The sequence below is a fragment of the Ciconia boyciana genome, chromosome 23, assembly GCF_034638445.1.
Source record: "Ciconia boyciana chromosome 23, ASM3463844v1, whole genome shotgun sequence".
Lineage (NCBI taxonomy): Eukaryota > Metazoa > Chordata > Aves > Ciconiiformes > Ciconiidae > Ciconia > Ciconia boyciana.
In genome coordinates, this window is record NC_132956.1 from 4,022,930 (window position 1) to 4,035,217 (window position 12,288).

The 12,288-nt window shown below is 54.5% G+C and overlaps 2 protein-coding genes across 2 annotated transcripts; both read left to right on the forward strand.

Moving 5' to 3' along the window:
* The first annotated feature begins 1,287 nt into the window (after nucleotides 1-1,287).
* On the forward strand, nucleotides 1,288-5,007 carry LOC140643221 (pepsin B-like). Its single transcript, XM_072844728.1, has 9 exons — nucleotides 1,288-1,346; nucleotides 1,689-1,842; nucleotides 2,248-2,365; nucleotides 3,010-3,128; nucleotides 3,502-3,701; nucleotides 3,853-3,975; nucleotides 4,203-4,347; nucleotides 4,595-4,693; nucleotides 4,855-5,007. The coding sequence occupies exons 1-9, from the start codon at nucleotides 1,291-1,293 to the stop codon at nucleotides 5,005-5,007; spliced, it is 1,167 nt and encodes a 388-aa protein (XP_072700829.1). The 5' UTR covers nucleotides 1,288-1,290.
* Nucleotides 5,008-8,505: 3,498 nt separating this feature from the next.
* On the forward strand, nucleotides 8,506-12,031 carry LOC140643220 (pepsin B-like). Its single transcript, XM_072844727.1, is given in 11 exon segments — nucleotides 8,506-8,528; nucleotides 8,530-8,559; nucleotides 8,700-8,850; nucleotides 9,355-9,367; nucleotides 9,370-9,471; nucleotides 9,754-9,872; nucleotides 10,468-10,667; nucleotides 10,832-10,954; nucleotides 11,035-11,179; nucleotides 11,509-11,607; nucleotides 11,879-12,031. Coding segments are annotated over 11 exon segments (1,158 nt in total).
* Nucleotides 12,032-12,288: the final 257 nt, after the last annotated feature.

The window sequence follows — 12,288 nt, forward strand, 5'->3', positions numbered from 1 at the left end:
ATGGGGAGCGCGATTTCCTCGCTGTGAAGAGCCAGGCTGCTCAGAGCGGGGATGCAAGGGGTGCCAGAGAAGGTCTAGAAAATATTTATATTTATAACTGAAATCATTTTGGTCCATTTGCTAGAAAATGTTTAGGTTATACCCAAACACATTTTGGTCCGTTTGCTAGAAAATATTTAGGTTATAACTAAAAACATTTTGGTCTGTTTGGGTGTTTGTTGGCAGTTTGGGAGGTCTGTGTTTGCGGTTCTCTTTTTTTTTTCACACACAAAAAAAAGCAAACAAGAAATTTCCTGACTTTCTGGGCTGGTGTAAGGACCCGGTGGGTGAAGCTGTGGCTTGGCCGGCCCCAAGGGCTTCCTCCACGGGTGGGTTAAACCTTCCCATGCAGGGAGGCACAGCGCCTGCCTTTTAATGCAGGACGGAAAGGGAATCAGTTGTTCCACAAAATTAAAAAAAAAAAAAAGGAAAAATATGTGATTTCTGTCCAAAATATGTGATTTCTGCCCAAAATAGTAGGAGAGCAGAAGCAGGATTGAAGTGTATGACATATGGAAACCAGCTATACCTGGAAGAGAGAATGGCAAAGGACTGGGAGGCTGATGAAGAGGTGGAGAAGGACAGACCAGATGGAGAAGCAGAGAAGGATGGACCAAAGGGCAGAACAGTGCTGGAAACCACCTACAAGAATGCAGGAGAAGAAACCTCATGGGCTCAATGAGCCGCCGGGACAGGGGGAGCAGAGCAGCCGGCTCCAGCTCTTTGCACCGTGCCCTGGAAAAGCCTCCACGCCAGCAGCCATCCCTCCTCCACACCAGAAGGTCCCCGCAGGTGGGTGGCTGGGCTGGCCGGGCGGAAGAACAGTAGATAAAAGTTTCCATCCTGCGCCAAGAGCTGTGAGCGCTTTTGTTTTGGGAAAAGGTTTGAACAGGTTTTAATGAACACAGGTAACGCCCCACAACGAGGACGTTTGGGTCACTCCTCTCTTTGCTGCGATAAGAGCTGGCCTCTTATTGGATGGTAACACATTGATCTTGCTATCGAAGACGTGTGTTGCTCTATTCTCACCTCAGCGCCTCACTAAGGACACAAACTCCTCAAACCCCCGTGGCCCAAAATACAAAGAAATCCTTGAAGCTGGGGGTGCGCGTGGTGGTAATGGAAAATGGAGGTCAGTAGATAAGTGGGGGTCACTGCTTCCTGGAATAAAAGCGGGGAGTCTGGGCAGCTCGACCCATCTGCTGTGGTCTCCAAGAGGGTGTGTGCGGACCGGCGGACAACTCGTGCACCATGAAGTGGCTCGTCCTGGCCCTGCTGTGTCTCCAGCTCTCGGAGGGGATGGTGAGGTGGGTGTCCTGCAGCAGCCGCTGCAGCAGGAGGAGGGTAGGTAACAGAGACCGGCTGCAGGTGTAACCTGCACGGGCTGCACTGCGTCCCCAAGGATGCTGACCGAGCTGAACCAGGTGTAACTCCAGCCTCCTGCATCTCCACAGACCGTCATGGTCCTAGTCCAGGCTGCATCCCTCACTGGGAGGGCAGCCCCTGGGGAGGTACAAGGCAGCCAAGCAGAGGGCTCCCATCGTGGCAGGGTTCAAAGGAGCCCAGAGAACTGATTGTTTGAAAATGCCCAAATCTTCTCCTGATATCCTGCTACTTTTTTTTTTTTTTTTTCTTTTTTCTCTGTGCAGAATCAAACTGAAGAAAGCCAAGTCTATACGGGAGAAAATGAGGGAGGCCGGAGTGCTGGAGGACTACCTGAAGAAAATTAAATACAATCCAGCTAAGAAATATGACTTTGGTAACAACTATGTTGTGTATGAGCCGATAACCAACTACCTGGATGTGAGTACCCCACGTTCCCCTCTCGCTGCCTGTCCGTACACCACGCTCCCCGCTCCCTCTGCCTTCCCACTTGCCGGAGCGATCTGTTCACCCCTGAGCCTCCAGGAGTGAGAGATTGCTTTTTTTAAGCTTCTATTTTAAACTTTAGAAAAGTTTTCCCCCAGCAATGAAAAGCAATGCTTTTCTATATGTAACAAAAGGCATAAGAAATTAAGTGTTTAACATTACGTCTTTTGGGAGAACAAGCAAGGTGAGAGCTCAGTCCGTTCCTGCCTACTTTGTGATTTGCAAGAGCGAGCCTGAGCATTCCCCGGCACCCTGCAAAGCGCTGGGATGCCGGCACAGGGCTGGGAGGCGAAAGCCTAACTCTGTGCCCAACGGAGATAACGTGTCTCTCGTTTGCAGTCCTTCTACTTCGGGGAGATCAGCATCGGGACCCCCCCGCAAAACTTTTTGGTGCTCTTCGACACCGGTTCCTCCAACCTGTGGGTGCCCTCCACCTACTGCCAGACGGCGGCATGCTGTGAGTATGGCATCCGCGTTGCACAGAGCTCCCCCAGCACAGCATAGTCCGATCGCATGGGGGAAATGGTGATGCCAGACCAAAAATGATCCCGGCACCCTGCTCTGGGATGGCTGCTCCCTGGTACCAGCTGGTGCCTTGCTTGGGAAATACAGAGCTCTCTGCCTTTATGTGCCTGGCTAATGAAGATGGCCAAATCGCTAAAGCCATCATGGGTGTCCCCAGAGCACAGAAATCTCGGTGGTTGTGCCTGACCTTTCGTGGCCAGGCGGAGGGAAGAGCAAACCTACGAATTGTGGAGCTGATGTCCCGCTCTCCGGCAGAGCTCATGCGATGTAACTCGCTGCCGGCGGGAGAGCGATGGGGATTTAACTGCTGATGGCTTTGCTCATGCTGGGTAGCTGATGTGGTTGTGATCACAATAGCTGTTCCCTCGAGAGGGATGCAGGCAAAACTGGGATGCAAACCCTTCCTTAGAGATAACCACGAAGCAGAGGAACTGCCCATTCCACTCTTCACGACTTGCTGTCTGCCAGGGAAGCCGCTTTCCCAGGCATTATCCTGGCAGACAGACCGGCGGTGAAATCCCACCGGGGCCAGGCGAGCGCGTGCCCAGGAGCTTTGCCCTCTTCTCTCTCATGCAGTCAATCACGCGGCGTTCCAGCCCAGCAACTCCTCCACCTTCATCTACAACGGCCAGTCCTACACCATCTCCTACGGCAGCGGCGCGCTCTCGGTGGTGCTGGGCTACGACACGCTGAGGGTAAATGCACCCCATGCCATCCTTGTCTTCCTGGGCGCTGTGACCCCAGCACCAGCTGGTTGCCCCGATGGAAGGAGCCTGGGGGACAGCCCAAGGGCAGATCTCATGTCTCGCGTAGCCAAGATGGGCAAACCAGGGCCTGAGATGGGCAGAACCAATATAAAGTGGTTATTGCCACCGTCAGTTACCCAGCTGGATTTTTGCTTTGTTTTAACCCAATTCCTGCTAATTTTCCCAGCTGCCTGGTGACGTTTTCACCAGCTATGACCCTGCAGTGTGCTCTTTGGGCTTTCAGAGCATCAGTCATCCCATCCGATGGCTGCTCGGGTTTGCCTAAGCGCGCAGGCTGACCTGGCGTCCCCTTCCCCTCCAGATCCAGAACATCAAGGTCATAAACCAGGAGTTCGGACTCAGCACGAGCGAGCCAACCGAGCCTTTCTACTATGCCGAGTTTGATGGGATCCTGGGAATGGCCTACCCCTCGCTGGCAGTGGGAGGGACGCCCACTGCGCTGCAGGGCATGCTGCAGCAGAACCAGCTCACCCAGCCCGTCTTCAGCTTCTACTTCTCTCGGTAAAAATCTGCTGGGGCCCTCTGCACATCCTATGTGCACCGGTGTCCCTCTGCCTGTCCCCATGAGGGTTCCTTGTGAATTTGTCCCTCCCTAGCCCACGCATATCACGCCGATTTACCAATCTCTGCTGCTGTAACTCTGTTTTTGCAGCCAACCCACCAAGTACTATGGGGGAGAGCTCATTCTTGGAGGAATTGACACTCAGCTCTTCCATGGGGACATTGTATGGGCACCGGTGACCCAGGAGCTTTACTGGCAGGTCGCGATTGACGAGTGAGTTGTGTTTGTACCTGATGGGCATGATCCACGCGGGCAGCTCATGCAATGAGGGTGGTACAGCTGTCCTCCAGATGAAGCTGCAGCTATTGCAGCAGGCATGGGCTCGAGGCAGGGGTTAGGCACTGCTTTTCAGAGCATCCCAGACTTATAGATCCATCCGAGACAGGTTTAGTTGCCAGTGGGTGCTTAAAGTGACGTCCTTCTCCCTGTTCTCCTCTCAGGTTTGCTATCGGACAGTCAGCAACCGGCTGGTGCAGCCAGGGCTGCCAGGCTACCGTGGACACAGGGACGTTCCTGCTGACGGTGCCCGAGAACTACATCGACAGCTTCCTTCAGGCCGTGGGTGCCGAGGCGACCAGCTATGGTGTAAGTGCAGGGAATGATTTGGGGGTGCGCACGGAGCAGCGGGGAGGCTTGCGAGTGAGCCATGGGCTTGTCCAGATCCTGCAAAACTCACATGGCATCTAGAGACTGTGGTGCTGCAGGCAAGTCAGGGAGGTGATGTGGCACTGCCAGGGGACAAAGTGTGTGTTACCCCACATAAGGGGGGTATCTCTCCTCTCACAGTCGGTGCTGTTCCAGCCATAACCTCCTCTTCACCGTCTCTCCACAGTATGCAGTTGACTGCAATAAGATCCAAAACATGCCTGCCATCACCTTCGTCATCAACGGAGCTCAGCTCCCACTCTACCCCTCTGCCTATGTCTCCAACGTATGTATTAGCTGAGCAGCTTCATCCTGCTGAGTCCTTGAGGGCCAGGAAAGGACCTTGTGCTTCTTGACAAGTAGCAATGCTCTCCCTCCCTGCAGCCCAGCTGGCAGGGTCCTGGTGTTTGTTTGAGGCTCTGACTCCCTGTTATTCCCCCCTTACAGAGCAACGGCTACTGCACTCTTGCCATTGAGGCCACCTATGTGCCTTCCCAGGACGGGCAGCCGCTCTGGATCTTGGGTGATGTCTTCCTCAAGGAGTATTACACCATCTTTGACATGGCCAACAACCGTGTTGGCTTCGCCTCGTCAGCGTAGAGGAGTGGAGCAGCGAAATCCAGCCCCTCTCCTGGCCAAACACACCTTAGCCAGCATTGCTGGAGTGCTACGGGGTTCCTATGGACCTTTATGTTCCTTTACGTGCCTGCACGGCTCCCGGTCCCTCCGAGATTTCTGTGTGCGTTCTCACAGTCTCCTGTTACAAATAAACCCTCGCATCCCAAATCGTCTCTGACCTTCTGAGTTTGTTGAGTGATGACTGAGTGCGGACTGATGTGTCTCGGCCACTCTTTCTCCAGCAAGGTATGCGCTGTGATAAACTCCTCAGCAGATTTCCGCAGAGTCAGCATGGGGAAAGCGGCGGGGAAGCTGTCCCTGGGCTGCTTCAAATCTAAAGTCGATGTATTTATGTTTCTTGCAAAGGGGTACGACACGCTGTCGACTCCTAATGGCTGTGGGACTGAGTCTCAGCCTTTACCTATAGTGAATTATTGAGCTGGGGGGTGGCTCTGATGAGCACAGCAGGCTCTGAGCTGCAGCTCAGCTCACAGCCCCATGGGCGCAGGGACGGGAATGACCAGTCCTTCCCCATGCTGGTGCCCGGGGTAGCTCCTGCAGCCGGGTGCAGTCCAGCTTCCGAGCCCTTGGGTATGAAGATGTCCCACAGCCCAGCCCCGTCCCCTCTGCAAGGCTTGTGCAACTCAGCTGGGGGCTGCTGACTTTGTGCGTTGGAAATCAGGCAGCTGCCGTCCCCCAAATCCCAGCTGCTGCCTTCAGGCCTGCCTGCACCCCGCTTCTGTCTTCCTTGTCCTCAGTGAGGGACAAGCCCAGAATGAGCGTCCTGAGCCTGATTCCTGCAAGGGCTTTGCTTTGCAGGTGAGAAGCACACGCACGGGGTGTCCTAGGGGATCGGGACACCAAAAGGTCACTGGGGTTGGTCTTAAACACCAACCACAGCCCCAGGGACAGGAGTTCCCTGAGGGATTCCCCAAAAAGCCAGTTCTGCTCCGTGCCATCAGGCGCTGGTGCACGTCTGAAAGCACCGTGACCCTAACGGGGCGGTACGGCTTCCTCCTCCTCCAGCCGTCGCTCGCTGCCAGGCTGCACTACGTCACTTCAGGGGATGCTCACCAGCACCTACGCGGGCAAATATAGAGTTAGCCAGTGGACATTGCTTTGCTTGCAGTTTGTGGTGACCTTGCAGCGACCGCGGGGACATGCTGTCCTGTCTCTTGCTGCTGCTGGTACTTGCAGGGCTGAAGCGATAGCTCCGTCCAGCTGAGGATAAAGCCACGGGGCCGGTCGGTCCCCACCTCTGTCCCTCTCACTGGGCATTGGGAAACCTCATCAGAGGTGCATGTGGGAAGACACTAATCTTCCTTGCAGCTGGATAAGGTTTAACAAAGTCCTTGTGATTAAGTCAGAGTGGAAATATGAGGCCAGATTAGGTTAGCCATGACATCCAAATGACCCCTAAATCCTGAAGCGGGCTATTCAGTCAGGTAAAACAACAGCCAGAGTATCCGGAATCGTGGTCTGTGGCTGAAGGGGATAGGGAACACTGGTCTTTCCCGGGATCCAAACTTGTTTAATAGAAGCTCTTTATCATTGGAGCTCATTAGCAGGTATATTAATAGCTCTGTCATTTCACCAGAGAAAGGACACAAACTCCTCTGTGCTTTATGTCAAAATATTGACACAGGCCGAGTGCAGCGAGAAGATTAGATAGGTGCAGGTAGCAGGGAAGGGCATTTCTCCTCCCCTATAAAACGGGGAGGTTTCCGAGAGCTGAAGCTGTTCTGGCAGCAGCGGTGGCAAAAAGGGACAGGTGATGGCTGACCATGTCCCTGCTGCTCTTTGCTCTTCCCTTTGCTCCCTGCAGGATCCATCGGAGCAAAGGCAGATCCATCAGGATGCGAGGGAGGAGGAGGAGGAGGAGGGCTGCCACGGGTTTTCTGAGCCACCGCAGGCTTGAAGCACTGGTGCAATGCCGACAGCTCGGATGGGAGCAGCAAGGCTCTGCTGGGGTCCATCCCCACCGTTAGCGGGGACTGGGGAGTCTGCGAGTGACCGCAAAGGACAGCGGGGCTGCTCCTGCCCGACCCCGGGGAGAGCTGCGCTGGCCCCCCTTCTGCCTGGTCCCTGGGGTGCATATGTTGGTGACCCCCGTGGGGTCAATTCAGATCTGGACAAAGATTTTAGTCCCAGCGAAATGGAAGCAGAACCACGGCGTGTGGCGGGTGCTCGAAGCAATACGTGTTAAAGCACGTGGTTAAGGTGGAGCTGGTCCAGCGCTGCGTCCCCCAGGCAGAGGCATCTGAGCAGCCTTGGGCTTTCGGTCCAGCTGGGGCTCCTTTGCTGAGAGCTTTGCACAGAAAACCTCCCATGTTTGTCTCCTCGGGTTTTCCGTGGGAGATGAGGCTACCAGGGTGACGGGGATGTGGGGACAATTGCTGTTCGCCAGCAGCGCGTGGCAGAGTTTCTGCAGGCAGTGCATGCCCAGGCTTCAGAGTACGAGACTGAGCAGCATCCTCAGGGTGGCAGATGCCAGGATGGGTTCTCAGTGCCCCGGCAGGGACTGGCAGGGCTGGCTGGCTGGTAGCACCTTCCCAGGGGAGGAAAGGGTCTCCCAGGAATTTTTTCCCCTGTGAATGAGTGGGTAAATACATGCTCCCCTGCATCTCTCCAGCCTGGGTATGACCAGCATCACTCAAAGCATACGGGAGACATCACCTCTAACACACCAGGCGTGTGACCTGAGCATCCTCGGTGTAACTCTGACACGGATGAGAAACTGCAGCAAATCAGTGTCTTTTGGAGATGGTTGAGTGGTTGTAACTGGGCAGGTAAAGGCCTGTTACGTCTTTCAGGGCTGCTGTACTGAGCAGTTTCTAGCCCCCATCTCAGCTTCTTTGGGGGGGTACTAGCAGAGCTGGAGGGCAGAAGGGGCAGGATGACAAAAGGATAAATGCCAGGAAAGAGAGACATTTCTGGGGTACGTGCTGGTTCCCAGGAGGCTTGGAGCTGGGCTGAAAAACCAGCCCTGCCATTTCCTCCTAGGGAATTGGACGTAACACAGTCTGTAGACTTGGATGGAAGAAATACTGGCAGCCCGTGGCACTTTCTTGGCTGCCTAGATGGGTGAAAAAAGGAACACCAGCATCATAAATTTCCGTTTGCTGTAAAGGGTGTGTTTTGCCTTTGTTTTCTGGAAAGATCAAGCTGGTGCTGAAGGCAAGGGAAAATACGTTTAACTTATTGATAACAACAGAATTTTGCTTTTTATCAGATGTCACATATTTGGTCTTGGTATCAAAGGTACTGGTCAAACTGTTAGCGCCCGAACAGCCGGGTAAGGAAGCAAAATCAGGGCGGCTGCGGTGATAAACACACCGCAGCGTGTTGGCGTTGGGTGGGTGCAGTGATAGGGGAAAGGGGTTTCTGGAAGCAGGGGCTTGGCACAGCTCCTAGCTATATATACCCCGTCCTGGCCGAGGTGGTGCAGGAGCTGCCGTGGAGCCACCACCACCCAGGGCCATGCGGTGGCTGGTGCTGGCCCTGCTGCCTCCGCCTTGGGGAGGGGATGGTGAGGTAAGCCCTGGGGCTGGGATGGGTGCGAGGGTGCAGGGTTCGGCTGCGGAGCCGGGCTCGCCCTCGGCACATGGCGGGTGCGTACATGGACAGGGCTACCCAGCCACTCAGCATCTCGCTGCCGTCCCCATCCCACGCAGGAGCCCCCTAAGGAAAGGCAGGTCCATGCGGGAGGTGATGAGAGAGAAAGGGGTGCCGGAGGGTTTTCTAAAGCAACTCAAAGGGGACTCCGGTAGGAAATACCAGCTCAGTAATGCTGTGGCTTATGAGCCACTAACGAACTACCTGAATGTAAGTATTAAAGCTTTTCCTCCCTCCCCTGAGCCACCCAGCTCTGGTTTTTGGGAATGCCCTCCTCCTCTCCTGCCCGCCTGCGGGAACTCTGCAGTGGGTGGCTCGGCTCTCTCCCCGCTCACGAGTCGAGGGGCTGTGCTGGGCACGGGCAGGAATTTTGTTGTCTTTGTAGCCCAGCTCCGAGGGCTGGGTGATGTTGGGAGATGAAGGCAGGAGGCAGCACGTCTTATCCTGAACTGATTTCCTTTCTCAGAAAAAGCAGAGTTTGATGGTTATAGGGCAGACCTACTACTCCTGGCCTCGACGCTGACTTTGCTATGTTGTAGGCAAATCATTCCCCCTTTCTGTGCTTTAGCTGCCCTGGATGCACTCAGGGAGCAGGAGCCCTTCCTACAATGCCTTAATGGTTCGGCTTTCTCAGCTAGCAGAGGGCGGAGAGCTGAAAAGTCTCATTCAAAAAACCAGGCAGAAACAGAAATCCACCCACGCTCTTGTTCACAGTCCTTCTACTTCGGGAGATCAGCATCGGGACCCCCCCGCAAAATTTCCTGGTGCTCTTCGACACCGGCTTTGCCAACCTGTGGGTGCCCTCCACCTACTGCCAGACTCCAGCCTGCGGTGAGCATCCCTCGGGGGACACAGTGGTGCCGGGGGGCCGGGAATGCCCATCGGTATTCTTGGACATCCCTTGCACGCTGCGGGCTGGCGCTACGAGAGGGAAATCAGTGAGAGCCGATGGGGTTTGGTGTCTGCTCTCTGCTCGGTGACACTGGTGGGGCTGGTTTTGGATGGCCTCTTCCCTGGGAAGCCCCTTGCTGGGGATTTCTGCCCAGGTGGGGACAGGGATGCTGAACCGAGGGCAGGATGTGACCTGGGGGCTGTGACCTTCTCTCCATGCAGAGGACCATGCCAGGTTCAACTCCAGCCTGTCGTCCACCTTCTCGGGCATTGGTGTGACCTACACCCTGAGCTACGGGTTCGGTGACCTGTCGGTGACATTAGGGTACGACACCGTGACAGTAAGTGACTTCTGATGTGTTGGTGCATTACTGCAATCCGGGTAAGAAGTGACTGCGGTTGTGATCGGTCCAATTCAGTTAAAAATTTAGGGAGTAGCTGAAAGTACGTTCTTATTTTGGATATTAGTGCCTGAATCTCCCATGTAGAGTTTATGGCGTCAGCATAAATTTACTCGGAGACTGGGATCTGCAAACAAACTCAGTCCGAGTCCTCTGGGCTTTTCGTCTCTGCTTTGGGCTAAGGGGTATCTTTGGCCAGAAGTGTTTGCTTTTTACACTGATGGCTGAACTTTGTCATTACAAGACATAAGAAATGTTCTGTTGTGAGACTTGCACGCAGTGAAAGTGTGATTTCAAACTAATTTAACTGAGGCAAACCGTTTTTGTGGGTATTTTTATGAAATAATAAGGGTGATGGGACAAAGACTATGAGCCAGGCTGCTCCCGACTCCATCTCCCATCTGCGATGGGGAAGAGCTCAGCACCTCTCAGTGCAGATTTACCTTCGTGGCCACCCCTGCCTCTCGTGGGATGTTGCTGTCAAGGCAGATGTCCAAAAGGCCAACATCTCCCAGCATCTTTCCTCTCCCTCCAGATCCAGAACATCGTTGTCAGGAACCAGGAGTTCGGCCTGAGCCTGGATGAGCCCAGCAGACCCTTTTACTACCTGGAGTTCAATGGGATTTTGGGCATGGCTTACCCAGGCATTGGCATCAGCAGTTACAACATGCTGATGCAGAACGTGCTGCAGCAGGGCCAGCTCGCTGAACCCATCTTCAGCTTCTATTACTCACGGTGCGATCTCTGACAGCGGGTCTCTCTCTTGCATAGACACAGCCTGGACCCATCCTTTTCTTCATTCACTCTCCATCCACACGTTCTCCCCACGCACCTGTACGCTACACCACTTTCTACTGAGCAGCCTGCCTGATTTGGGGTTTAATTTTGTGTCTTTCCAGCAACCCGACATATAGTTATGGCGGGGAAGTCATCCTTGGAGGGGTTGACCCCCAGCTGTACTCTGGGGAGGTTTTATGGGCTCCTGTGGTCCAGGAATTGTACTGGAAGATCAGTATTGAGGAGTAAGTGCTGTGCTGCAGCTCGGCGTGGGTCTTGGAGGGGGGGAAGCCTTTTCTGATGCCTTTTCTGCTGCTCTCTCCAGGTTCTCCATCGGGCTGTCAGCCACCGGCTGGTGCAGCCAAGGCTGTCACGGCATTGTGGACACCGGGACGTTCCTGCTGACCGTCCCAGGGCAATTCATGTCAGCCTTCCTGCAGGCACTGGGTGCGGAGGAGAGTGACTACGGGGTAGGTGGGAAGGATGTCCTGCACACACGAGGGGCTGATGCCATGGGATGAGGATGCATCTGGGTGGTAATGCTGAGCTATGGAGGGCTCCCGGCATCTCTGGAGCAAACCATCTCACCTGAAACAACACGGCAGTGGTTTGTCTCCCCTTGCAGTGGTGTAAAACAAAAATAATTCTTCCAAATATGATAAACCCGGGTCAGCACAGCCCTGCCACAGTCAGAGCTGGGCTGACCCTTAGGGAGCATGGCCGAGGTTACAGCCGGAGGAAGGACGGTGCCCAGCCCCGGGGGTCCTGACCCCTCTGCCTCTCTTTGCTTCTTTTGCAGTTCATCGTCGACTGCAGCAACGTCCCGAGCATGCCCACCCTCTACTTTGCCATCAGCGGAGCCCATTTACCGCTGCCTCCCTCTGTCTATGTCTTAAACGTAGGTGTGATTTTATCATTCCCAACACGCGTTTGCCATCACAGGGCAGTTTTGCCCAGGAGAAAGTCAGTTTCTTTTCAAACACAGAGGCTTCCAGCAGCCTGAGTGCCATATTTCCCAGCACTCGATTTCACAGTGCTTTTGCATGCCTGTATGTGCCTGTAAGGAGGGTCTAATCCTGCTCCCAGCCAAAGCAGCCACGAAGGCACGGGCAGCACAAATCCCCCGCGCTCCTCACTGGCACTGAAATTTGCTCCTTTTTCCCCAATGGAACAACGGCGTCTGCACCATTGGGGTCGAGAGCACGTACGTGTCCTCTGCCAGCGGCCAGCCGCTCTGGATCCTCGGCAACGTCTTCCTCCAGCAGTATTACTCCATCTTCGACATGGCCAACAACAGAGTTGGCTTTGCCCTGTCAGCCTAGGGATGCTGAGCATCGCCCATGGGATAATTTGTCCCTGCAACACCTTATTCTCCCTTGGACTTGCGTATGGTGATGAGTAGTCTCCGAATCTCCTGTAGTGAATAAAGGGATGCAAATCTAACAGCCTCGTGTCTCATCTGGCTGCAGCTGAGCAGGATCTGGCACAGCTCTTAATAAAAGAACAAAGTCTGAGTTCACGCTCGAGGTTTCCAGGCGCTGCCTGGGCTGGGAGTTTCAGATGTGCATGGAGCCTTTGA

Excerpts from the sequence above, each read along its gene's own strand:
- LOC140643221 (XM_072844728.1), top strand. The coding sequence starts at position 1,291 with ATGAAGTGGCTCGTCCTGGCCCTGCTGTGTCTCCAGCTCTCGGAGGGG. Across the intron at positions 1,843-2,247 it reads CGATAACCAACTACCTGGAT|TCCTTCTACTTCGGGGAGAT; the intron begins GTGAGTACCCCA and ends TCTCGTTTGCAG. Across the intron at positions 3,702-3,852 it reads TTCAGCTTCTACTTCTCTCG|CCAACCCACCAAGTACTATG; the intron begins GTAAAAATCTGC and ends CTGTTTTTGCAG.